This window comes from Antennarius striatus, chromosome 7 (genome assembly GCF_040054535.1).
Source record: "Antennarius striatus isolate MH-2024 chromosome 7, ASM4005453v1, whole genome shotgun sequence".
Classification (NCBI taxonomy): Eukaryota; Metazoa; Chordata; class Actinopteri; order Lophiiformes; family Antennariidae; genus Antennarius; species Antennarius striatus.
In genome coordinates this window covers 19,342,841-19,368,081 of record NC_090782.1, presented here as the reverse complement: position 1 = coordinate 19,368,081, position 25,241 = coordinate 19,342,841, and the positions used below count along the sequence as shown (strand labels likewise).

The 25,241-nt window shown below is 39.0% G+C and overlaps 3 protein-coding genes and 1 long non-coding RNA gene across 22 annotated transcripts; 2 read left to right on the top strand and 2 right to left on the bottom strand.

Moving 5' to 3' along the window:
• Nucleotides 1-196: 196 nt before the first annotated feature.
• Nucleotides 197-9,113, bottom strand: si:ch73-40i7.2 (FYN-binding protein 1). Of its 9 annotated transcripts, XM_068318469.1 has the most exons (16): nucleotides 9,021-9,113; nucleotides 6,668-7,375; nucleotides 6,210-6,321; nucleotides 5,835-5,890; nucleotides 5,698-5,732; nucleotides 5,382-5,413; nucleotides 4,221-4,350; nucleotides 3,507-3,669; nucleotides 2,630-2,780; nucleotides 2,500-2,516; nucleotides 2,222-2,282; nucleotides 1,873-1,915; nucleotides 1,538-1,700; nucleotides 1,139-1,172; nucleotides 793-830; nucleotides 197-706 (listed from the first exon to the last, which is right to left on the bottom strand). In XM_068318469.1, the coding sequence occupies exons 2-16, from the start codon at nucleotides 7,368-7,370 to the stop codon at nucleotides 669-671; spliced, it is 1,776 nt and encodes a 591-aa protein (XP_068174570.1). In that variant the 5' UTR covers nucleotides 7,371-7,375; nucleotides 9,021-9,113; the 3' UTR covers nucleotides 197-668. The 9 variants fall into 9 exon arrangements, with proteins under 9 accessions (XP_068174570.1, XP_068174565.1, XP_068174571.1 ...); XM_068318464.1 differs by having other exon boundaries at nucleotides 197-830; XM_068318470.1 differs by lacking the exon at nucleotides 793-830.
• On the top strand, nucleotides 8,075-12,204 carry LOC137598407 (uncharacterized). 4 transcript variants are annotated; one of them, XR_011036672.1, is made up of 3 exons: nucleotides 8,075-8,184; nucleotides 10,575-10,649; nucleotides 11,986-12,204. It is a non-coding gene; the product is annotated as an uncharacterized lncRNA (long non-coding RNA). The 4 variants fall into 4 exon arrangements; XR_011036673.1 differs by having other exon boundaries at nucleotides 10,575-10,654; XR_011036670.1 differs by lacking the exon at nucleotides 8,075-8,184 and adding an exon at nucleotides 8,189-8,326.
• Nucleotides 9,343-22,944, bottom strand: LOC137598405 (disabled homolog 2-like). Of its 8 annotated transcripts, XM_068318475.1 has the most exons (14): nucleotides 22,807-22,944; nucleotides 21,014-21,164; nucleotides 20,319-20,358; nucleotides 18,819-19,124; nucleotides 17,695-17,803; nucleotides 17,353-17,552; nucleotides 14,887-15,023; nucleotides 13,725-13,823; nucleotides 12,850-12,981; nucleotides 11,966-12,055; nucleotides 11,803-11,850; nucleotides 11,646-11,708; nucleotides 11,127-11,217; nucleotides 9,343-9,968 (listed from the first exon to the last, which is right to left on the bottom strand). In XM_068318475.1, the coding sequence occupies exons 6-14, from the start codon at nucleotides 17,435-17,437 to the stop codon at nucleotides 9,586-9,588; spliced, it is 1,128 nt and encodes a 375-aa protein (XP_068174576.1). In that variant the 5' UTR covers nucleotides 17,438-17,552; nucleotides 17,695-17,803; nucleotides 18,819-19,124; nucleotides 20,319-20,358; nucleotides 21,014-21,164; nucleotides 22,807-22,944; the 3' UTR covers nucleotides 9,343-9,585. The 8 variants fall into 8 exon arrangements, with proteins under 8 accessions (XP_068174576.1, XP_068174580.1, XP_068174578.1 ...); XM_068318479.1 differs by lacking the exons at nucleotides 17,695-17,803; nucleotides 18,819-19,124 and having other exon boundaries at nucleotides 17,353-17,492; nucleotides 20,909-21,164; XM_068318477.1 differs by lacking the exons at nucleotides 17,695-17,803; nucleotides 18,819-19,124 and having other exon boundaries at nucleotides 17,353-17,492.
• LOC137598404 (prostaglandin E2 receptor EP4 subtype-like) lies at nucleotides 22,425-25,006 on the top strand. Its single transcript, XM_068318473.1, has 2 exons — nucleotides 22,425-23,522; nucleotides 24,022-25,006. The coding sequence occupies exons 1-2, from the start codon at nucleotides 22,641-22,643 to the stop codon at nucleotides 24,346-24,348; spliced, it is 1,209 nt and encodes a 402-aa protein (XP_068174574.1). The 5' UTR covers nucleotides 22,425-22,640; the 3' UTR covers nucleotides 24,349-25,006.
• The last annotated feature ends 235 nt before the right edge of the window (nucleotides 25,007-25,241 follow it).

Below are 25,241 nucleotides of genomic sequence, written 5' to 3'. Positions count from 1 at the left end.
ACCTGTACATATGACTACTGTATAACAGTTGTACTGACATGATCAATATATCATGTCATCTGTTGGGGATTATTTTTTCATTACTAAAGGTAAACTAGCTTGTTATGGCTGATAGATATCTATTAAAAAACAACAATGGATACATTTTTTTAAATTCAAGAATAAAGTTTAATCAATTACACAACTACCAGAAAAAACACATTTATTCAATTTACATTTTCTCAGAAGTCGAGCAAAGTAAACCAGAACCATTATAGTGTATTTGATTTTTATACAAGCAGTTTGACAATGCGATTATGCAGGATTTTCATTTTAAATATATATGTGTTTTGTCAGGAAAAAAGGGATTTTACCTGTAAGAGCAAACCTGTCTGTATAGCACAGACATTAGAATTCTGCTTATAAAAAGAAAAATGGTCCCAGGTGAAGTCACTTAAGGAAACAAATCCAGATGGGTATGGATTCATAAAACTCATGGTACTACTGTATTTGCTTGGCAAAGTTGAGGGTCTACAGTTGACACTGGCTTGAGCCACATTCCTGGCTTATGGGTATGGATTTATATATCTTAGAATTACTGATTTTCTAAATGGTAGTCTTGGAAAAGTGTGTGCAGCTGTGTGTCTCTCTGTGTTCTGTCCTTTTGCTTGTGTTTGGATATACGTATATTAGTAGCTAGGATGAGGAGATTCATTGTCGTAGATGTCTGAAAAGAAAATGGCAAATATAAATTTCCACAGTTTGCATGGCATTTACACAAAGCATTTACACAAGGATGCAAATATAGCTCACCACTTGCATACTCAACATCGTCATAAATATCTCCTTCCCTGCAAAAGAGTTAATTATTATTTGTGTGCATTTTGTGGAATTTAAAGTTTTGTCAAAATTAAAATTAAGTCAAAAGTGGGGTCACAAGTATAAAAACTGGTCCAACAATTTTGTAATTTGACAGATCTGATAGCCATATTTATATAATATATTGTATGTGCATACATAAATACTAAGGTAATCTGAAGTAAGTAAATAAGTCCATGTTTAACCATTGAAGAGGAAGTTGATTTCACCATCATTTATTTGCGACATAAAGCATATAAATTAATGTTGTGATGTATTAACCTAATGAGGATTGACTTACATTTGAATGAGAAGACTTCTGGACACATAACCATCTATAGAAGTGAGACAAAAGCAACAACTTGATGTAAAATAATCCGAGTAAAGGCATAAAATGTGATTGTCACCAAATTAAAACTTAATAAATTCACTTATACTGTACTGTATATCCTACTTGTAACAATTACAAATAATTCAAGTTATATTAGTTGTTCTGTATTCCCTGTTTTATTTTTTTGTTCACTTGTCTACTTGTTTCAGACTCCTTTTAGTGAGTCATGCCTCTGAGTCTATGTGGGATTCTAGTGATCGGGTTTATCTTAATACAGGTTTCTGAAGCTGGCCAACTCCAAAAATTACATGTATTTCATATGCTGCAGAAGTGGTATACATCATACAGAGATGTGAAGTGTTAACGTACATTTTCCAAACTTGTTGCGACAGAGAGCTTCCTTTTTGTTGGTGAAATGGATGACATCCAGGATTTCTCCCTGAGTCACATGCAGATCCTTCCCTCCTGGCTTCTTTATGATGCTATTAGGATCCACCATCATGGTGTGCAGGACAGTGATGGGCCCATCATACTAAAAAACAATCATTAATTGATAAATCCTATTTGCTGGTCCTGGTCATCAGGACGTATGAAACACTCAAAAGTACTGTATGAATGTTTGATTTCATCACTATGTTGATGACACTCTATCCATTATATAAAAAAAACAAATATTCTGGAGAAAGTCTATAAAATTTATTTACCTTAAATCTTTTTCTCAGCTCGTTCACAACTTTTGGATCTATGCTGGAAGAAATCATTTCTGATTTAGTAGCTAATCAACGACCATTAAAGAAATAAGAAATTCACACACATACATTGTACGTATATACTATACACACACACACACACACACACACACACACACACACACACACACACACACACACACACACACACACACACACACACACACACACACACACACACACACACACACACACACACACACACACACACACACACACACACTGTGTATAGCATTTAGCAGCTGTCAATATCTCCAGTATCTTTTTTTCATCTTTCCTCAGTGAGCTGAATATTAATAAATACCTGACTTCAGGTGGTGGAGGGGGGAAATCCTCAGCTATGAGTTGAACGTCATCATAGCCATCTTAGGATAAAACAAAAAGTATGTTGTAAATGAAAATGCACTCGTGTTCTTGACATTGTTAATGATAACAATAGCAAAGAAAAAGAGTTTTAAAAAATTGAAAACAGTACAAATTTAAACCAAATGATTTGACACATGAGCTACGAGCAATTTCTCTTGGACAATGTTGAAGTTCAATCATTGTCTATCGGTTTTAAAATGGATTGTCATCACTTACCGTAATCTTCAAGCATGCTGGGATGAGAGGAAATGCAACATATTAGTTGGATCAGAGGAAGGAGGAACTAAGAAATGTACCTCCTGTGATTATAGTACAAGAAAAAGTAAATTAATGTGATCCACAGCACCTGTCTCTGTCAGCGGACTCCAGGTTTAACATCTGTAGAGGGTCTGGAGGTGGGGGAGGCAGCGGGAACATGTCTGTTTTGTCACAATGGGGCATTTTAGGTTTGAATGCCTCATCGTCAACATCCACGCATGTGTTGCTGATGTACCCGTCTGAAATCAGTGTGTATATTGACAAATATGAGATGATGTCATATTATCCATCTAGTACAAAGAATAACGTCATTACCAAATAAATGTAATATATTTATTCCATTTCTTATTTCAACACTTGAAAGATTTCGAAATTTATTTTTTTTATTGGCGATCAAATAAAGTGATTAGTATGTTTCCACACAACACAAACTACCCATTCAAATTTGCCGATGACACAATGGTGCATTTTTCAATCCATTTCCAAATATATAAGCAAAAACAAAAAATCATTTATCAGGTTGAACATTCCCCTTCATTAGATCAAGCCTTATCCTAGAGCAGTCAATCACATTGATAGATACCCATTAATAAAGAAAATGTCACCTCACAATGTGAAAGACGATGTTAAAAAAAAAAAATCATGCCTCTGATTCTTTATAAAAAATGGATAAAGGGGAAAACATGCCCTTCTCAGCATCAATAATAAATTATTATGAAGTCACGTCAGTACCAAAGTCTGGAATTCTCTGGAAATGAGAATACAAAAAAAAATCTTCTGAATCTCAGTGAAAATATAATTGACCCTCTGAAGCACAGGACCATAAACAACCAAAACTCTACTGGAATTACTGCTGAAATTGTGAAAGTTGCATTTTGGTTCAGTGGTTTTAAAAAACTTCCACTGCGTATCCCTCTTTTATCTCTATCGTTATAAAGTCTAAATAAAGTTCACACATTTCTCACAGTTTCCTTTCAGCGATGGAGCCAACCATTTGCCTCCTGGGTTATTCTTCACTCGGAGGATCTCCACAGTCTCACCTTGGCACACATTAAGATCCAGTTTTCCTCCGCCATGCCATCCATGCCGAACCCTGGCTGTTTGAAGAATCTCATCCTCACTGTGCAGCTAAAGATAGATGGAAATTAAGTTACTTGAAGTTGACATTCAGGGCAGCATGATGGTGCTGTTGCCTCACAACAAGTAGGTCCCAGGTTTGATTCCACCTGGGTGTTTTCTGAGTGGAGTCTGTATGTTCTGCCGATATCTGTGTGATTTCTCTCCATGTTCTCTTGCTTCTTCCAACCACCAAATACATGTAGGTTAGGTGAGTTGGTCACTCTAAATTGATCTTAATATGACTCTGAGTGTGAGTGTGTGTCTGTCTTTCTGCATGTCCCTGTGACAAACTGATGATCTGTCTAGGGTGTACCCCTCCTCAGCTGGAGGAGGGGTATGTTTTTAAATGCAATAAGAATTAGTTAGATGGCCACACTGTTACTGTGACCAACCTTAATAACTAAAGAAAATATAACTATGTAGTCTCTTTTCCAGTCTGGACAACATATATGATAAAAACAATACATACAACAATACAATAATTCTCAAATTCCTAAACTTCTGCATTAAATTGGAGTCATGTTTGGTCAGGTAATGGTCAAATGCTGCTTGTTCCTTACCTGAAAGTTCTTTCTCAATTCATTTTCTTTTTTCTGACGCGCCATCTGATCTTTCCTCTCCTGGTCTTGCCTCCTTATGTCTTTTTTGGGCTTTTTCTCAGCATTTATGAGATTCGCCTCAACTTGGTCTCTATAAAGATGTGGTTACAATGAGAAATGGCAAACAGTTTCAAGTATATACTAATGAGCAGAATATCAACATTTTAATCACAGACAAAGTAATTCGAAGAAGAAGAAGAAGAAGAATTTTTTTTTTTTTTTTTGCAAAAACACTTTAATCACATTTTAAAATTTTACATTAGATGAAAGTGCTAAAGTGCTTCAAAAATACTAAAAACCAATAAAAAGAAATACAATTTTAAAAATCAGTGTATTATATCAGGAAATTTGCAAGAGTGAGTTGATCATCAACTGAAGTGCATAGGACATTTTTGTGACACCAGATGTTCCTAAAGTTATTTAGGTCTTTTGTCATTTTGTAAAAACCAACTTCTAGTTTTAAGCAACATCTGATGTTACAGCAAAAAACAGTAGCTGCTTCTTGAACAGTATTGTTTTCAATTCTCCTCTTTCTGGTCACATAAATTGCGAGTTTTGCCTCTCCAGAGATAAGATTTAAGAGCTGCCACTTTCTTTGATTTGATTTCTTGTACCCAGCACCATAAATACATTTTCTGATATTAAAATTTTCACTGAACAGATTAAAAACATTCGTTAAAAGAGTGAAGAGCACTGCAAGTCTCATACACTCACTAAAGGCATGAAAGACTATGAAGAAGAAGAAGAAGAAGAAAAAGAAAGCCCACTTTATTAATCCCCATTGGGAAATTATTTGTCCTGAGAAAAAAATTCACCTGAAACTACATGAAGTGATTATTATGATGGCACTGGATGAACAGTGAAGATAACCAAAGTTTCCTACAACTCTCCTCTACTGACCTCTAAATGTTATGCTAAACCACCCAGTGAAATGACAGACTATTTTCATGCATAGAGCCTAACAGCTGCTTCACTAGCAGTCAGTTCAATAATAACTTGACAGAAATAACTGCAGAAATAATAGAAACACTGGCTAGTTGGCTTCATGCAGCTGCAATCACTTTATACTTTTAGCAGAACAGAGTGCTCAACAAATAGCAAAGGCAGAAAGTTTAGACTTACTCATCAATAGACTCGTATACATCTTCATCAATCTGCAAGAGAAAAGCTTTTATGTGTACTTTATATTAAGAAGGAAAATACTTTTGGGATGATTAGATCAAACAGAAATAACCCATTGGAAAAAAAATCATATTGTCAAAGAAACAATGGACATGCTTGAATGTAGAATCAATTCCACATGACATTGAAATTCAAACAAGTATGGAATTTAAACTCTATTCCAATTTTAGTTTATAGTTTTAGGGAAAAGGAGTCACCTGCTTTTGAATTCTTCAAACATTCTCACTTACATGTATTATCAATCTTCTATTCTTACCTCATCCATACCATGAGAAACGTCAGTCCAGGATTCTACAAAATATAAAAATATGTTGATGAGTCATAATTTCTTAAGGACTGTAGAGGAACTAGAACTAGAAAAAAACTGCTGTGATAAACAATAAACTGTGTCACCGTTGATATCCGGTGTCGCAATGTCATCGTGGGTTTTCTGAAAGTCCTCAATGTCCCTTTTGTGAGTGAAAAGAAACAATGGCTGTTCAATTGTATTCAGTAATGGAGAGTTGTTTGTCTTTGATCAAACAGAATAAAAATCTTCACTGACTAATGCTTTAAACAATCCATCCCCTAGGGGACTTTACATTTCTTAGATGGAACTCTGCATCCTTAAAATGTACCGGGTACTCATTTTGTATGTTCAGTTGATAATTGTTGCTGTAAAATTGTCAGTCCTCACAATTATTTCATGCCTTCCATCTTTAGTGTCCAATACGCTAAAATAAAGACAAGTTTTTCAGTATGTACATCTCTGTGATGTTACACACTTACACGGTGGCTGCTTGCCTTGGCAGCCTGCTGGGCTTGACTGATCGCTGTGGCAGCTTTGGAGGACTGATAACTGTGGGTAGAGACATGTTTCTGCCTGAACCCAGAGAACCTGCTGGGATATGAAGAGACATCACATGCAGAAAACGAGCGACCTTACACTCAATATTTTCTGTCGGTTTGATGATCTGTCATTAATCTAAATATGCCTCCTTTAACAAACTATGAACTTAATAGACATTTATTCCATCAAATATTTAAGTAAAAATTATAGTGCATCTTTTTTTAAATAAGGTACATTTTAATAAAATGGGAAGAGTAGTATGTACATATTCATGTTGTGTTTCATGTGGAAGTTATTTTAAAATTGATCTAGACTGTCTGGTTAGTTTCTATTCACCTCTCAGTTGTCGTCGTCATATATTAGGGGACTTCCGACATAATAAGACTGGGAGACTTACCATCTTGTTTTCTTGGGCTTGGAAGTGAACAAGATCTGTATGACCTTTGGAACAGCTCCAGGTTGACACTGGGTGGCCTTTTGGGTTTCAGTGGTACAGGTCCTTCTGGGGGCAGGGGCCTTCTCAGCGGGGTCACATCCCCTGTGTTCCTCTGTCGAGGCTTCTGTTGAAGCTTTTGAGGGATGGAGGCAGGGGCCGGTGCTGATGCCTGAGCTAGACTTAACGGAGGGGTCAGTTTGTGGCCTGGAAGCCGATGCTGCTTCAGCAGGAAGTTCTCCAGCATCTCCCCTGTCTGCTTTACCTTGTTGGTCATTGGTGGCTGAGAGTATAGTCTACCTTCAGGACTTTGAGGTGATTGAGGGAAAGAAGTGGATCTGGATGTGACTGAGGCTGCAACCGTCTCTGCCTTCAGGAACCTGATCGGGCCAGAGCCAGACATCGGAGCAGGAACCGTGGGGGACAGTTTGTGATGGGCTGGATCATTCTCTGTCGCTGGGAGGACTGCCCTCCCGAAACCAGGTCGAGGAGATTTTGGGGAGCCACTGTCTCTGCTGCTGACGTCTGAGTTGCTGGTCCTGTTGTTGAACCTGGCCCTCAGGGCCTTCACGTCAACACTCTCCTCTTGACAGCAACACAGTAGCACACAGTCAAACTCAGCAGCGTTGCCTCCATGACAGGAAGTTAGCAGAACACAGCAAAGCATGCCTACTGTGCACACACACACACACACACACACACACACACACACACACACAAACACACATCAAACCCCCAAACTACCTTTACAAAATGGGAATTCACGATACAACAGCGCAGTTCCCTGGTTATTTGGATCTTTATCGACACTTGTGTAGCATACAAACATTGTGAAGGCTCAACTACGGGCAATTTGGGACCGGCCAATCAACCTGAAGCGCATGCTTTTGGAGGTGGGAGGAAGCCGGAGAACCCGGAGAGAACCCACGCAGACACGGGGAAGAATCTCTGATCCAATAAGTACCAATGATAAATACATGAATCCATTAGATACCAAATAATCAAAGTGAAATACTTATTGGATATTTCCAATGCTTGGAATACATTGTTAAGGGTATTTCATTTTGTTTACACCTGTAAAAGCAAAAAGTCAAGAAACTCAAGTGCATTTAAATGGTGCTCTGCTTGTTTTTGGGTTAAACGGGATGTTTAAGGGTTTCTTGACTAACTGTTTTTTTCTTCTGCAGATTCTGTTGCCAAATATGAAGAATATGTCTTCCACACTTTCATAAAGGCAAAATCAAACAGTCTGAACACCTTGCTACTGAGTTTGTGAAGAAAGCAGGAAATGCACATAACCACACACCTCTGCACTTCTTCTAGCAACCTGCAGCTGTTACCATAGAGACGCCCTCTGCAATTCCTGCACCAGTAAGCTTCGACCTGCGCTTGCAGTCGCCTCTTGTTACAAGGAAAAAAGGAAACTGAAAAAAAACTTTTCTCCCCACCACAGAATACACGCTCACTGGGTTACACTTTCTGTAAGTAAGCGTCTGCAAAAGAAATGGAGTGTGTGTGTGTGCATCTATATGCATCTAAATGTGTGTATGTATGTCCTCTACTGAATATGACACATGACGGTAGACGTTTGCAGAGGTCCAACCACAGACTGTGGTGGTGCAGGTGAGCTACAATGTGACTAAATTATGACAAATAAAAGAGAATACAATTTCAATACAATAAAAAGTCATATCTATGGTTTTTTTTAGATCATTTTAGAGTGAATTTTGTTGTTATTTATGTTCTTTTTTAGGATTGAATCCATTGTTAATAAAAAATTGTGCTGTATTATTAGTTTGGCAGTCATCTGTGAATCTTTTTAAATTGTGCTAATGTAGACAAAATGTTCTGTGTAGGTAAAACCTTTGCCCCAAAACATATCTAATGACAGATAATGGATTTTATTTGTAGAATTTAAGTTGTAGGGTTCTGAGGTACTGAAATTACCATGATTAGAAAGAGGTGGGACTCATGAACCCTCTCATTCATTGAAACACATGGAATTTTAAATTTTAACCCTGAAGTGTTATTGGTGGATATAAGAATATATTTTTTCTATAAAATCCAGGCCAAAGAATTTATCATATAAGGGTCCTTGATTGATAAAAGGGTGTCACACACCACTAAACTTTTTCTATAACAGAAAATATTCAAAAGTGATCATTTAAACAGGAAAGTGGGGAAATAGACAGTGGGCATGACCCACATTCATCCACCAACACTTAAAGAAAAGTAGGAAAGCTCGGAGGAGTGTCTGTACTGATAAAAGTATTAAAGATTGTACTTCTAGACATCAGTATACACAATAATTTCTTACCATATTTGCCTTTGGTGATGGTTTAGTGATGGAAAAAGTACTCCATGATCAGTGAATCAGGATGCTGGCTGATGCTACTGTAGAGACTGACTACAAATGAGGAAATGCTCTAGGTATGACACGACGTGGGGTTAACAATAGAGAAACATTAACATGGTGCCAGAAAGTTTGTTTCATTTCAGTTTACTGATCATGTGTTTGAAAATGTCTAATAATAACACACAGAATACAATAAGGACTTTTGTAGAAAATAGATAGCAAAGTGTGTTTCATGTGATATCTTATCTATTAAACCCAAGGTCTGAAGGAAAATAAGACAAAGTCAAATGGCTGTATTTTATTCTGCAGGTAGAGTGTATGAGTAAACCTAATGAAGATATAATACAGGAGTTAAAGAAAGCAAAGCAGCATACAACATAAAACCTTCAAAATAAAATTAATTGGGAATTTAGAATTACAAAAATTAAAGACACATATCGACGGGAGAAACCTGAATAATCCACAAACTCATCAACCCAATCAAAAACCATCAAGCTATGGGAAATTTTCTCATCCAGCCACTTTATCACTTAAGATATTGGTCCAAGATAGGGGGAGCTGACTGATGCGGTACTGTAGGCCCAGTGGGGACATATAGGTGGTTTAGAGCGGTAGGGAACCCGTTGACAGCAGTGGGGGAAGTTGGCGTGTTTCCACCCCTCATCAGTTCTGGTTGAGAACCTGGAGCTTTGGTCTGGCTGTTTGCTGGCGACCATGTAGGCAAACCGCTGGGCACTGCAGGCCATGGCGCCACAGCGGGGCCTGCCCACTGATTCCCCTGAAGACCATGTTGAACCCAGGGCATGTTGGTGGGAGAGTATGGGGGAGATGAGTATGGAGATCCCCCAACAGGGTGTTGTGGGAACATGGAGAGAATCTGGGAGCTGGAGAGCTTTGGCTGTGGAGACTCTGAGACACAAAGATGTTAAAAGAGGGATTTTAAAATTGTTCTGGTTGTGCAAATACATTTTAATTTTTGGCCATACTCAACTAAACAAAACATTCTGTGGACATTAGATATATCAAAATTGTTTTTCCAAACCCAATGCCAAAGTTTCCTGGGTTCCCAATAGTTGGATAAGGCAATTTCATTCAAAACCACAAGGTGGCGTTTAAGTTTTCAGACTACTGTATTGCAGTAAGGGTACATCTCTCTTTTGTTTCTTTAAAATAAGAGGTGTAACTTCAAAAATTTTTAAAATTCTCAATCCCAAATTTAATTATTTTTTTGAGTTATGAATCAAGCAGAAAATACACTTGCTTAAGTTTAAATATCTTCTGCGTTTCTCAATGTATGGGGTAATGTCGATACTTTTAATAAAAAGCTGTTGTTTAGTAACATTAAAGGATCAACACAGAGATGTAAACAAGATGTAAACATTGCACATGACATCATTGTGTCCCAATAATTGACTGTGGACATTACACAGTTGACACATGCTGACATACTGTGAAAGCAAGCTTTAACAACCTGATTTTTACTCTACTAAAACCTGACTTGTTTTGTTCTTACAGATACAGGAGAAGGCTGTGAACATGCACATTGAGGAGCAGTGTGGGAACTGAACATGTGTGGAGAGAGGCTGAAGGGTGAGGTACTTGTTTCATCATTTACACACTATAAAACACTCCACATTCCTCTGTCTGCCTCTGCGTTACGGGTGGGAAACATGATCTTCAGGAGTGCATCAAACCCGTCATAAACAGGGAGATCATGGGAAGTCCTACATGTGTTTCTCGCACATAGAAGCATTAATGCTCCAATTAAACACAATACAGGAAAGATGCCAGGAGTGACTCACTTTGAATTCCAGTTTTATGATGGAATAAGTCTCCTCCTTTAATGGTATTTTATTTACATGCCTTGATATTTAATTAGATTTATACATCAATCCTCTCCTTGAGCTTTTGGTAAAAGGCCTGTAGCCAGAAACATTCTGTTTCTTAATGGATGTCCTGTCTGTTAATTCACGTTGCTTGCAAATCTCTCAACTTAATAAAAGTCTCAGGTTGTAGATGGACTGGAATAACGGTTAATTAAGTATCCAAACACATGATGTAGCTGACCTGGCTGAACAACGCAGGAGCTCTGGGTTGACATTATTGGCTCCATTACTGGGGTGGAGAAAACTTCCAGCAACTCACTGGAGGAAGATGTCTGTAAAAAAAGAGACAGCAGAAATATTAAAATCTGTGTTTAATGGGTGTAGAAAATAAGTAGTTTTTCTGAAGCAAATGTATTTCAATCAGCATTGGAATAATGTTCTGTAAAGGAGCTGGGAGACAAACGACATCCGACTAATCAATTTTAACAGGTATGCATGAAAAAAGAGTAAATACAACTACAGCAAAAATATAAATTCTCCATTGAATCATCATCTATTCTATTCTATTCTATTCTATTCTATTCTATTCTATTCTATTCTATTCTATTCTATTCTATTCTATTCATGGAGCAGTGCTGCATTTTCTAAAATTTTCTCCTCTTGGGGTTAAATTTGTGCATCTTTTTCATTTAAAAGCATTGAAATATAAATTGATTCTTGTTTTTTTTCCCAAAGTTTTTTTTTTTGGTGTTAATTTTACTTGGTTTATTTGTGGAGCTGGAGAGTCCGACTGAGAACTGAAGATGTCCTCTGCAGCTGAACCCTGAAAAGAATTTTGAGAACAGAATACATTTGAGGTTTTTTTTACATGTCAAAGTCCTTTCCAATATTTGGAAATAATTATATTTTCCACTTACTTCAGTTGGAGGGGCTGAACTGCCATTTAGAAGCAAGATGGAATCATTCTAAAATAAAAAAAAAAGGAAACAAAATTGAATAATTTTCCTGAAAAATAAGAAATATAAAATAAATAAAAAAAATAAAAAAATCTTCATTAACAGAGTAAATATTTTCTCTTACCTGTTTTGGTGTCTCTGCAGGTTCCTCTGGTGTTGTCTCTTGGCCCACAACCTGACAAACCTCCGTGATATCAGCCAGAACTGGGTCTGCCTGGTTCAGACATGGAAATTCATACACAGAAATTCAGAATTATAAATTACTGGCACAATGAACACAAATTGCACTTTTCCATTCTGTCTTATTGGTGTCCTGAAATGGAGAATATAGTGTAACAGGCCTGACCCATAACTCACCATTAAAGAGACCTTCAGACTCAAATTGAGCTTTTACTGCTCATCTTGTTTTCAATGTTTAAAAATGAACGACCATGGCTAATACAGTAACTAACATCAATACTTATTTGTATGATCTTAACATCTTATATACTATATTGCCAAAAGTATTCGCTCACTTAGATTCACATGCATATGAACTTTAATTGCATCCCATCCCTAACACAACGGATTTAACATGATGGTCCGCCTTTTGAAGCTATAACAGCGTCAACTCTTCTAGGAAGGCTGTCCACAAGGTTTAGGAGGATGTTTATGGGAATTTTTTATCATTCTTCCAGAAGAGCACTGATGTTGTGAAAGAAGGCCTGAGTCACGATCTCTTGACTAATTCATCCCAAGGGTGTTCGATTGGGTTGAGGTCAGGACTGTGTACAGATCAGTGAAGTTCTTCAACACCAAATTCGCTCATTAAATGTCTTTATGGGCCTTGCTTAGTGCACAGGTGACTTCCTTTATGTGCAACAAGTTATAAATTCACTGAGGAAGGCTGCATGCCTCGGTGCTTGATTTTTTTTTACTCCTGTAGCCATGGAAAAGATTTTAATGGCTAAATTTGAATGGTTTGGATAGCTGAGCAAATGCTTTGGTAATATCATGTCTTTCTCATACCAGGCTGGCCATCTTGATGTAGAAGAGACTGAAGGAATCATGGTGCTGGTAAACATAAGCCAGAGCTCTCGGGTCAGACTGGTCCTTCATTAAAGACGTTATCCTGCTCCGGTCATGATCTTGAAGTACAGCCTAAAAATAATCAACAAGATTTGAACTTTTTATTATTGAAATCATGCTGTTGGGGTGGGTGGGTGGGGGCATATTAGTTTAAACGACAGGGGTGAGACAGTGTTCGAATGAAACACATCTTTATTGACAAAATGCAAGACAGTTCTCTGAGTTCTCTGCAACAATATGTATGCAAGAACAGAAAATTAACCTACTGACCAAATGAATCTGTGACGTTTGTATTCACCACAAATATCACTGAACCGTAAAGCAAACCAAAACTGTGACAGACGAGGGACTAAAATGCAGATCTCCACATGCAGACTTCCACATAAAGTTAATTTCTCATGGGAAACATGGGAAACAAAACTTCCCCATTCCTTTCATCATCTCCTTCTTTTCCACCACTAACATCTAGCAGATTATTTTTGTAAAAAAAACCCCAAACATACAGAAAATGACAAATTGTGCTTTTGAGATGGAAACATGTTAAATATGAATTTTGCCTGTAAAACAGAAAGTAAACTTCTGGAATCAAGTTTTGTGACACTGATCCGTGTTCCACTTTCTGCTTCGCCTCCTGAGTGAATCTGAGAATTTTGCAGTTTGGGGAAAAATAAAACCAGGCTGGATTACAAAGGGCAATTACAACCCAACAAGGATGTTTTTGTGTTGTTTGTTGCACATCATAAACAAAAATGCTCTTAACCATTAGCATGAGAGGGAGCTAGTAGTGCACAACAACACAATGAGAAGGCACTCACCCCTGTCTTTTCGTCCACGATCTTCAGGCCACTGGAGGAAACTTTGAGCCAAATTCTCTGCTTATGTTTTCCTTGTCTTCTCACTGCTTCTTCCAACCCCTAAAGCAGATGGAGTAAAGAAAAAAGAAGAAGAATAAAAAGAAAAGTATGAGTGGTTTAAATTTGGAGCACAAACAGAGGAGTTGAGTTTACAGGGTGATCGGGCAGAGCAAAGCAGACCATCTAAACATCATCTGCTTAGAATAACCATTTTAGCATTAAATATATTTTTGCCTTCGTTCAGCCATGAATGTATAGTCTTTTGGTAAATCTGGTTTATCTTCTAGATCAGATGCACATGGTTTTAATGTTCCTGTAATGCAAACACATCCAAGTCTGAATGAGATGATCGGAGTAACTTCACCACACAGCACTGTTTACATAGTGAGAAAAACCTTTCAGTGATGGGTCACAGAAATGACCCATCACTGAAAGAGATCAAAGTTCGGGTCCCATGTGAAGCCTGACGTCACAGATCTTCTTATTACGCAGTTTTTGTGTCCTTGAACTGAATGTACAGCCCAGTTTTTGTTAACAGCATTTTAAAGGCTCTCTGGCAGGGAAAGTTTGACTGAGAGTCGGTATGTGACGTTCAAAAACTCAATCATGTCATTGAGTTAATATGTTTGCTTAAAGCGGTGTTCAAGAATGTATTGATGCACTCGTTAGCTGGTTAACCCTACAGGGATGTGTGATGCTGCTCAACTCCAAAACACTGGAGCGAAAGTACTCCACAGTGATGCTTCATCAGGCAAAAAATTTTGAGAAAATGCAATGAATTCTGGGTCATTGAAACCAGACATTTTTGTATCTGAAGTCGGTTCATGCAGCATATATCATCTCTGACCCTTTCTCATACTGTACACAAAATTTATGCTGTGTGTAGTCAAAACCCAGCACGCCTAATTTCACGTCATACTTTCTGTAGTATGTCAGTGTACAGACCTAAATTCAACACTAGTCTAGTTACAGTAAATTCAGCCACACATTTTTGGCTTGAATAGAACTCATCTCCTATTGGCCATGTTGCCACAAAATCTTGAGTATTTGAAAATATAAAACTTTTAAGCGTGGAAATATTCCTGTGTGAAAGAATTACTGTGGTAAATGAACAACAGAATACCTTGAGTTTCATCATAGAGTCCCAGCACATCTTGTCTCCGTGGGCATCGGGTACGGCGTCCACTCCGATCAACTTGGCTTTATAGCGGACCCCTTCTCCAGAGAAACGCGTCACGTCACTCGGTAGTCTGGGTGTTTCTAGGCAACATGAGGAGAGGTGATGACAGTTTAGGGCATAGGACAAACTGTGTGAAAGCAAAGCATAACATTTTTTTAAAAAAGTTCATGTGTATTTGTGTTCTTGATAATTTTGCACTCCTTCGTCTAGTTCTGTGTCACCTCTGCAGCACCTACTGTTTAAAAGCTGTTTTTTGTCTGTGTAAGAAAAATTTTTAATTTCCATTTTTTAAAATGAAAACTGTAATTTAGCAGTAAACTTGTGTGGTAACAAAGGTCCTTGCTTGAACAGCTTCATTCTCATTGTGTAACATTTATTGGTTTACAGTTACTGTTTAGTTTAATGTTCAGCACAAACACATTTTACAACACAAATCAATATTCCATTCTAAGGTCATTTTGTTTAACGATGTGGTTTTTGAGGTGTCTGGGTTGAGCTTCATTCCCCCTTTATGGTTCAATTTTCTCAGTTTATGTTCCCATTATTCCTAAAGCTGTCTCCATTTCTCTAAAGGTCGTGGGTCGTTGGATAAGGTGGTGTAAATGTTATTGTAATATGGACTCTAACACCTTTCCTGTCATTGGTACATTATAATGCACCTCTCCTGATTGTTTTTGGACCATTTTCAGTCATTTCAAAATTTTTGGATTCCAAATTTGTATTTCAAAAAATGTAATGGCAGTCAAAGTATTACTGACGCTTATGTTGAAGACAAACACAGTAAAGGAAAGCCAAGGGAAATAAAAACATCAAAATCAGCTAAAACAAAGCAACAAAAACAATATAACAATACCCCCCCCCACAACAAAACAACAGAACAACAAACAAACAAACAAAATGAGAAAAGACAAAAAAAGTGTGGATGATTGACTCCGTGGACCAGAACTGATTTCACCTCGTGGTTCAAATCACAGAAACACTTCAGTTTGGGTCAGTAAAAGATTGTGTTTTTGAGTGGTGATAAAAGAAATTGAACATTTTGAATATTCCATGATGTTGATTACAGCATCTCCCCAACCTTCACCCAGTGCTCCTGGTGATGAAACATATCCATTAAAATGTTTTGCTTGGTATGACTCATTGAGCCAGAGTGCTCCTTAACAGTCACAAATTCCTTCTTTCCAAATTTACTATCTAGTATCTACCATTTAAAAGCAGTGTTTAGCCCACGTCTTGCATTTGCTTTTGTTGGCTTGACCTAACTACAGCATCAAATTTCATGCCTTATTAAATTTTATAATGCTTGCTAAGGTGTTTTATCGTCAATGTATGACTTCTGCATGTTTTTATAGACTGAAATATGACCTCACCGGGCTAATGTTTAACATACAAGATGGAAAATTTATATTTCTTAAGAAGAAAAGTCACAGCTTTACTGACAAATCCTGTTTGCAAAGGGAAGTATTTGAAATTAGTCTACCCTGTCATTCACAACAGACTAGCAGACATTTATTTACTTGACATAAAAGCCGCTCCAATTTGGAAACCTGTTTCCAGTAAAGCTCAAATGTAACGGTAATAGTATTTGTTAAGCAGCTGGAACAACTGGACACCCTCCAGTGGTGCATGAAGGAGGAACAAGCAGTCAACTAAAAACGCTCCCATTTCCCAGCAGATTTAAACAAAACTTCCATCAAAAGTCAGAATAGAGGACGTAACGTACTAAACTTTACTGATGTTAATATTATCCATCCAGTAGCTAACAGCTATCATGTCATTCATTGTCCCCTAACTGCAATGTGTGGTTGTCATTTGTGACAGAATTCACTTTTACACTGAAAAGTGAATACCTTTAAAATACATTTTAACTGATCAGCATTGAACCTTTGAACATTTTAAGGATTTACAAGCGATGCATTTGAAAAATAAAACCGAAAATAAAAAGACAGATGGTCAAATTTTTCATGTATGCTCTGCTGAAGGCGTGTGGCATTCAAATGCAGTGGGAAAGCATGAGATGCAATGTAGGTAACGAGAACTGGCACAAGCTCCCATAGATTTAAGAAGAAAATGTTGAACTTTCTGCTGACGAAATGAATTCAGTTGGATGGACATGAAATTTCAGACAGACCACATGCTCATTGGATTAAATCCCAAAATAATTAATGCTGAATAAAAGTAAATCAAAGTAAGTCAAAACTGATTTAGGACAATTTCCTTGGATAAAGGTGAACAAGAGTTGAAGAAAATAAAATAAATCAGTTCAAAGGATAATGGCAAAGCTCAGCATTCGGGGGGATTTGAACAGTTTGCCTCAGGTCATGGGTAACAAGCTCTGTCAAAACTCCAGGCTGAGTTTTTTGCCTGTGAACTTTTCCTGACAGTCAACAGAAGCTGATCTCTCAATACCTCTTGTGCTGGAGAAAAGCCAGGTTCTGACAGCACTTTGGCCCGGAGCAGTACAACTCCCAGCATTCTGCTCTGTCTCCATCATGATGGGGTCTGTTTGGAAATCCGCGCTCGGGATGCCGAGAAAACAATGAAGCAGTCTGAGAAAGAGGACGACGCGTCAGTTCTGCACACTGATAGAAACACACATCAGCGTTAGCCTGCAAAAAAAACCCAACCCAAACAAATTAATTAAAGAATATCAGATACTTAAAAAGTACAAAATGAAGTTAAACCCGTTCTGAGTTGAATCTGTGTTTCTGTTCTCTACAGAGCAAGAGAGATCTCTTTAATCCACCTCACCTGCTGGGAGTTTGTCTCCGCTCTCACCCGTGTTCTTGGCTTGAATCACTGCTGAAACTTCTCAGAGTCAAAGGTCACGCTAGAGACTCGCTGGTGATATATTAACATCCTGAAATACATGGGAATTCTTGCTGAAGGCTGAAGAGGCTGTAATTTTGAAGATCTGTACGAGGCGCTTTCCAACTCAGTCGGAGAGTGAGAGTTCATGTGTTTCCCTCAAGGGACCCAAAATAACAACTTTGATATCTTTTGGCATCCTTAAAGGATTTTGATCGTCAGTTCAGGAACCCATCAAACAAAGAAATGATATTCTGTAATTGAAAATTGATATTGTGTAAAACCTTGTGTAATTATATTATTTAACATTTAATGGGAAGCTATTATTCTTGTTCTTGCAAAATGCAGAATTACAAGCTTTAATATTCAGGCATCATTTAATTTTGAGGGGAATGCCGGCCTAACATTTGGAAAAAGGACGTCTGGTGCCATGCTTTTAAATATTCTTCCATGTTTTGGGGGTTCTTGGAAAACACATTTATAACTTTGGAGAAAGTGTTTAGCTGCTCCTGGAATGGGATCAAAACACAAGCGATGCATACTGTTGAATAAATATTTGTAAGCCAGACCACTTAAAACCTGATATTTATAGATCTGCACAGAGGCTTAGCTGCATGTTGAAACAATTTTCTCAGATAAACACCAAAACAGGAAGTGACATTACGCACAGCTTTCCATGAAATCTGGTCTCAAAGAGAGGGCCCCCAAATAATACTCAAAACCAAATGCTGGAATCATGGAGGATTTATTCCACTTTACCAACCAATCTGGGGTGAACATTAGGGTCCCACATCCTGATTAAAAAGAACAACTGAGTGAGACAAGTCACAGCTGCATTTACCAGCAGTGACAGAAGAGAAGTCAAACAACACCTCTGTCATGTGCTGAGCCAAGGATCCACCATCCTGTGCTTTGACCATGATCCATTAACCTGCACATCTAGGTTGTTTTCAGTCAAAAAATTTAGTGTGAGTTCCTAAAGTTTGATAAAACTCACTACACAAAAGAAAATGCATGAGACAAATTCCACAGCAGGCGTTTGCTTGGTCCAATGGGAGCTCACATACCTGATTGCTGAACTCCAGCCATGATTGTGCTAGATGATCCTCAAAAATAGCCAAACCATGCCCTCAAATTAGACCGAGGACAATAAGTTCAGTCAAAATCCAATATGTTAAAAACTAAGATCGTCAGGCTTCTCTCCTCAAAATTCCGTTACATTTCAAGCTAGTGGGTGAAGATGCTGCTGCTTTCTGTTTGTATGGAGTCTCCAGTCCCTGTGTGGCAGCCATGGCTTCAATCCCAGCTCACAGCCCCTTGACCTCAAGTCACATTCTCTCCCGTTTCCTGTTGTATATCTTCAAATGTCTGATCTATTAAAGGCAAAAATGCCGCAAAAATATTGTTCAAAAGAAAAAAGAGGACGACTTTGCTGCACAAGTTGAATTGATTTACCTATTCAGTCTATTTAAGGTGTTAAATGTGTTTTGTTTTTCAAAGAAGTAGCACAAGTGCAGCATTTGTTTAGCAATTTGGCTAAAAATAAGTCATTCATTCATTTTCACCGCTTCATCCGCCGTAGCGGGTCACGGGGAGCTGGAGCCTAACTCAGCTGGCATGGGGCGTGTGGCAGGGGACACTCCGGGCACGACGCCAGTGCACCGCGGGGCTAAAAATAAATTAATTAATAAACACAGCAAGGTGGGTCCGGGTTTGAGTTCTGCTTTGTGTGGAGTTTGCATGTTCTCCCTGTGTCTGCGTGGGTTCTCTGCGGATTCTCCGGCTTTCTCCTACCTCCAAAAAACATGTGCTTCAGGTTAACTGGCCGTTCCAAATTGCCCGTACGAGTGAGTGCGTGTGTGCATATTTGTCTGTCTCTGTGTGGCTCCGCGGTGCACTGGCGTCGCGCATGGAGTTTCCCCCACCCTGTGCCCCAAGACAGCTGGGATAGGCTCCAGCTCCTTGTGACCTGCACAAGCGGATGAAGTGGTTAGAGAAAATGAATGAACGAACGAACGAACGAACGAACGAACGAACGAACGAACGAATGAATGAACAATTCATAAAAAATAAAAAAAATAAAAAAATATCTCAATGATCTGTGAACTGGGCACGAATGGTTTGTTCACACCAACAAACATTCTCTGCATCAGTGATTCTGTGATTGTGAAAAATTGGAAATGGTAAAATAGGACAGGAAATGGTAAAATATAGAGATTTAAAACTGGAGGTATAAAATAAATAGGATCGTTTACATGTACAGCAGTTTAAATATGAATAGCGAATTTTAACACCTGCATCCACAGATACATTGACATATTCAAAAGAGGGAACAGGGCTTCAATAAATATGCTATAGTTCACTAGGATTAAATATGATTTTATTAATCAAATAATAATTACATCCCGCCTCAAAGCGGTGATGTATTGTGATTGTCAGTGTTCATGTGTTTGTCCCTCCGTCCGTCCGTCCATATGTCTATCCGTCGGTTCGTTCATTTGTTCGTTTGTTTGTCCACTAAATATCTTCACAACCGTTTCAGATAGAAAGATGAAACAAAAACTCACCTTACTCAGGCGGGAAAGGGGATGAAGGTGAGATGATGACCTTGACGTTGAAAAAAAAAAAGGTCACAGTCAAATTCACTCAGGAACCAGATAGGGTAGAAAGACAAGGGAGAAGGCCAGTGTAAGACCATAGATCAAAGCTAGTGGTTTGATCTATGGTCTTACACTGACCTTCTCCATACGCACTAGTCTATGCACTACTTGGATCATGGGTCTTTTATTAAATGATCCTGACCTATGAAAGTAGGTCAGGATAAAATTTTTAATTCAGGGGTGTCGCGGGATGTTGCAGTCTGTTACTGCCTATTTTCTAGTTTGTATTTGTGAATATACACTGATTTATTTTTAGACTAGTGGGGGAAAAAAAACCTCTCCATTTGCAGGTGACTTTAAGTGCTGAGTCAAATGTTAACAAAGGTTTGTAGCCAAAATAATGCTTAATGCTGTCCTTCTAAGGTCATAAATAATAGTGGGCTGCCCTGTTTAGTCATATACTAAGATGTGCATAAAGTTTTATAGCTGCATTCCCTTGCAGAGACCACAGATAGAGATATAATACATTTTAAGTGTATTTACAATAAATAGATTACCTTTACAACACTGACAAAAACTATAAACCATGTGGAGATGACCTGTACATCTCATGATTCACTGTGAACCAAAGAACATTCCAGATGGCAGTGGAGTTTCCAGACCTTGGCATCACTTAAGTGCTTTGTTGTTTTTAGAGTCTGCCAGCTCCCCGTCTGTCTGCAGTAGAGATGAGCAACGGTGGTTTACCTCTGGAGAGGTGTTGTGTTTTGTCTTTTAAGGTCGGCTACAGACAGAGACCCTCCGCTGCTGCACCTTATTGTAAACACAAGTCATGCAGTAATGAATGTGTGATGGCTGCAGAGTGGGAACAGGCTAAGTGCAGTTACATTTCGTGTGTTCATTGTTGTCCATCAGCTTCTGTTATTCCCTACAGCCATTTCCAGTCACCTCTGTTTGGGACAAATTGGCATGCTACACTGTGGGCAATTTACAGGCATTAGAAAACAATACTGAGCGAGTCAAATGTGAGGGGCTAAAGACCACATTAGAGAAAAAGGTTGAGGGTTTGGTGTGCTTTTTCATTTGTAATATCAGAGAGACATCTGGATATGTGGTTGTACTCATATTTCTTGAATGACCAAGAAACATGAGGATGGCCAAGGTCAACAACGCAACAGATTTGTTCCTTCATCACAGTTCACTTCCAACTGTTAAACATCTCTTAGTGGCAGTCTTTCCTGAAGCACCACTATGTGTTGGACTGGAACCAGGTCAACTCTGTGACACCCGAAGAGAAGAACAATCCAATGTCAGGCAGCAATGTTGCAGCAGGTGACTGAAATAGACCATCGTGTGGCCCAGAATTATGGCTCAGATCATGTGAAGTAGGTAACTCTGTAATGGTACTCCATCCTCTAACATTCTCCGCAAAAGTTTCTGGGTATTTTGACCCAAGAGTTTGCATGTTGTCCCTCTGTTGCTTCTGAATGCTCATGCTAAACAACTGGTTGAGTGGGTGCCACAGAAAACAGTGACTCTGAGCTGGGATAGAATCCAGCACTGTGACCTTGCTAAGGACAGAGGGTCATGGATGGATGGATGGATGGATGGATGGATGGATGGATGGATGGATGGATGGATGGATGGATGGATGGATGGATGGATGGATGGATGGATGGATGGATGGATGGATGGATGGATGGATGGATGGATGGATGGATGGATGGATGGATGGAAGCCTGTCACTTTCTGGTTGTTTAAATGTCTGTCTCCATTCAGTTTGGGTGAAATGGCACAAAGGCATTGATGTCGATGAAAACTATTTTATGACAAAATCTATTTTAGTGTCTTGGAAGCTTTCTGAAATCTGATCCTTACTTGCTGTTATACTTATGTGTGTCTGCATCTAAATATGACTCATATTTAACTGGTAGACCAAAGACTGCTGAAGAGTCCCTTGTTCCTCTCTAATCGTTTTTACGCACTGCATGTCTTAACCCAGTCATCTTCCTGACAGCTACCACAGCATTTACGCAACGCGACGATGACGTCAATATGGACAAATGAGGCATGTAACTGAAGGAGACCCAAACGTGGATATTTCTGTTTGTCTCAGAGAGGATCCCGTGGCGTTCATCCCTGTTAAGTTTTTTCGGCAGTCAGTATATTAGAAGCATCTCACCTCCCAATTCCCAGATGTGCATCACGAAGTCGGTGATTAACGACATTTGGATTACAAGAAAGTACAACTGATGGCCCATCTATCTATTCCGAGGATTTGAGAAGGAAATGCATTCAGAAATCCACAACAAACCGAAGGACATGACACCTAATACAAGTTTGTGGGAGTATTTGACAGTGGAAAGCCCGAACTTTACGCACGGATCTGTTTCCGTTAACGAGACGATTATTAAGCATGCACAAACGACCAGAGTAGAAACAGCAATGGCCTTACCTATTTTTATGTTTGCTGGAGGCGCCATTGGGAATTTAATTGCAATAATTGTTCTTTCAGTATCAAAACAGGAAAGAAAATCCTCGGCTTTCTACACGCTGGTTTGTGGTCTGGCGGTGACGGATCTGCTGGGCACCTGCCTGGCCAGTCCGCTCACTATAGCAAACTATCTGGACCAGAACATTTTGGAACAACAACATGTTTGCGAGTTTCTCTCCTTTTTGTTGCTATTTTTCAGTTTAGCGGGACTGAGCATCATTTGCGCCATGGCAGCGGAGCGGTACTTGGCCATATGCTGCCCGTACACCTATCAGCGCTGCGCGGTGGACCGGCGCTTTGCGCAAAGGCTTCTTCTCTTCCTTTACACCAGTCACATTCTTTTCTGTTCCCTCCCGATGATGGGCATGGCGGGGAGTGAGCTGCAGCCATCCGGCACATGGTGCTTCATCGACTGGAGGACAAACGAGCCGATTGCCGCCGCGTACTCCATCCTGTACGGCGGCGTCAGCCTGTTGCTCATCCTGGGTACCATCATGCTCAACCTGGCGGTGTGCGGCGCGCTGCTGCTGATGCGGCAGAGGACAGTGACGCGTTCCGTCACCAGAGCCAGTGTCCGGGAGAGGTGGAGGGCTCTGTCCTCGGCCGCCGAGACGCAGATGATGGCGGTTTTAGTGATGACATCTGTGGTGGTCTTGGCTTGTTCAGCCCCGCTTGTGGTGAGTCAGAGTCAGAATAATCCTCTGATTGTGTAATTAGGATACAAACAAACAATGCTTGCCTAATTCCACCAATTGCATCATCGATTTGTAGGGATTCAATGATATTTCATGCAGACTCTGTTCTCAGCAAACAAACAAACAAACAAAACCCTGTAAACCAGTCTGTTTTTGTTTGATATGTTCTGTTATTTCTCTAAATAATGATAATTTTACAATCTCAGAACACAGTGAAAAGAGAGTCAAAAGAATTACTGTACACACAGTCAAACTCAGACAAGGGTCATGTTTTTAATATTGATAAGCCAGAGAGACTGGAACAAGAGAAGCATTTTATTACAGGGTGAATGAAGATTTTCATAATTTTGGGGAAACCACTAAAACAATGGAGCAAAATTTTTTTCTTCAGTATATAATATGCATATATGATGATACTGCAACGTTTCAAACTACTATATACAGCATGGATATCTGAACTGTAGTTTTTATTTTCTTTTAGGTCAGAGTGTTTGCCAACAGCTTCATGCTGAAAAATGACCCCGATGCTGACCTGGCTGCAATCCGGATAGCCTCTGTTAACCCCATCCTTGACCCCTGGATCTATATCCTCCTCAGGAAGTCTCTGTTTCATCGGTTACTCCGTTTATACAGGAAAGGCAGCAGGACTAGCGTTAATTTGACTACTTTGCCACAAACTAACCTGTTTTACTCTGATATGATGTCGGACAACCATGTGTTTGCCCAACTGATGGGTGATGCAAACATCATTGCTCAACTGCCCACCAGTGTCAAATTCACCCCGTATGGCACTGACAGCCAGACTTGAAGCTGACTGAAGACATGTTTTCTATTTATGGTGGTTTTCTACCTTCTCATCCTGCAGGCAGCTCAATGCAGGTCCATTGTATTTATTCTCACTGGGAAGAAAATGTTTCAGACAGCTGGACATGACGGTGGAGCTCCTGCAGGATAAATAATTAAATATCAGGGGAAGGCAGCTCAGGTTGCAAATGTGCTGAATGTTTTCTGCAGTTACACAAGACATGACCAAGTATTTATTTTGGGCTTTTCAGTTTCATCCATCCTCTTCTTATCTGTTTTTCCTCTTCCTGTTTCTGCCTTACTGTTGTTGCAGTGTCTCTTTGAAGGTTGGCTGTTGTAATTCCTGTTTCATTTGACTGTAATAACAGTATACGGACACCACCAGAACAGATTTTTTCCAAGATACTGACAATTATTTTTTTGAGATGCATTTTGTCATGCACATTTTAGCAAGACAATCATCAGAAGTTAGGACAGCATCAGTGGGGATCAATACAATCAATCAATGAGCTAAGTGAAGCACTGGCTAAATGCTACCACTACAGGTTTTTGTCAAATGTTTTGTAGCTTGAATCTCAGTTCATCTAATGTTTGACTGTTTGAACCTCATAAAATACAATTATTAAATAACGGTGATGTGCTATGTGATGTGTACTGATTGTGTCGACTACTTTGATTTGCATACGTAATTATTTTGTGCTACCTTATACATTTGACTATTGAGATTGGTATGATTTCACCTTTTATTATGCTACCTTTATTTGACAGGTTTACCCAAAACAACCCCACAAAAAACAATATAAACCAACAAAAAACAGCATATTCTGTTAAGGGAGCGGTCATGACCAATATTCAGAACACCAGAAGAGAAGTCCACATTCATCGTTTAATCATCAT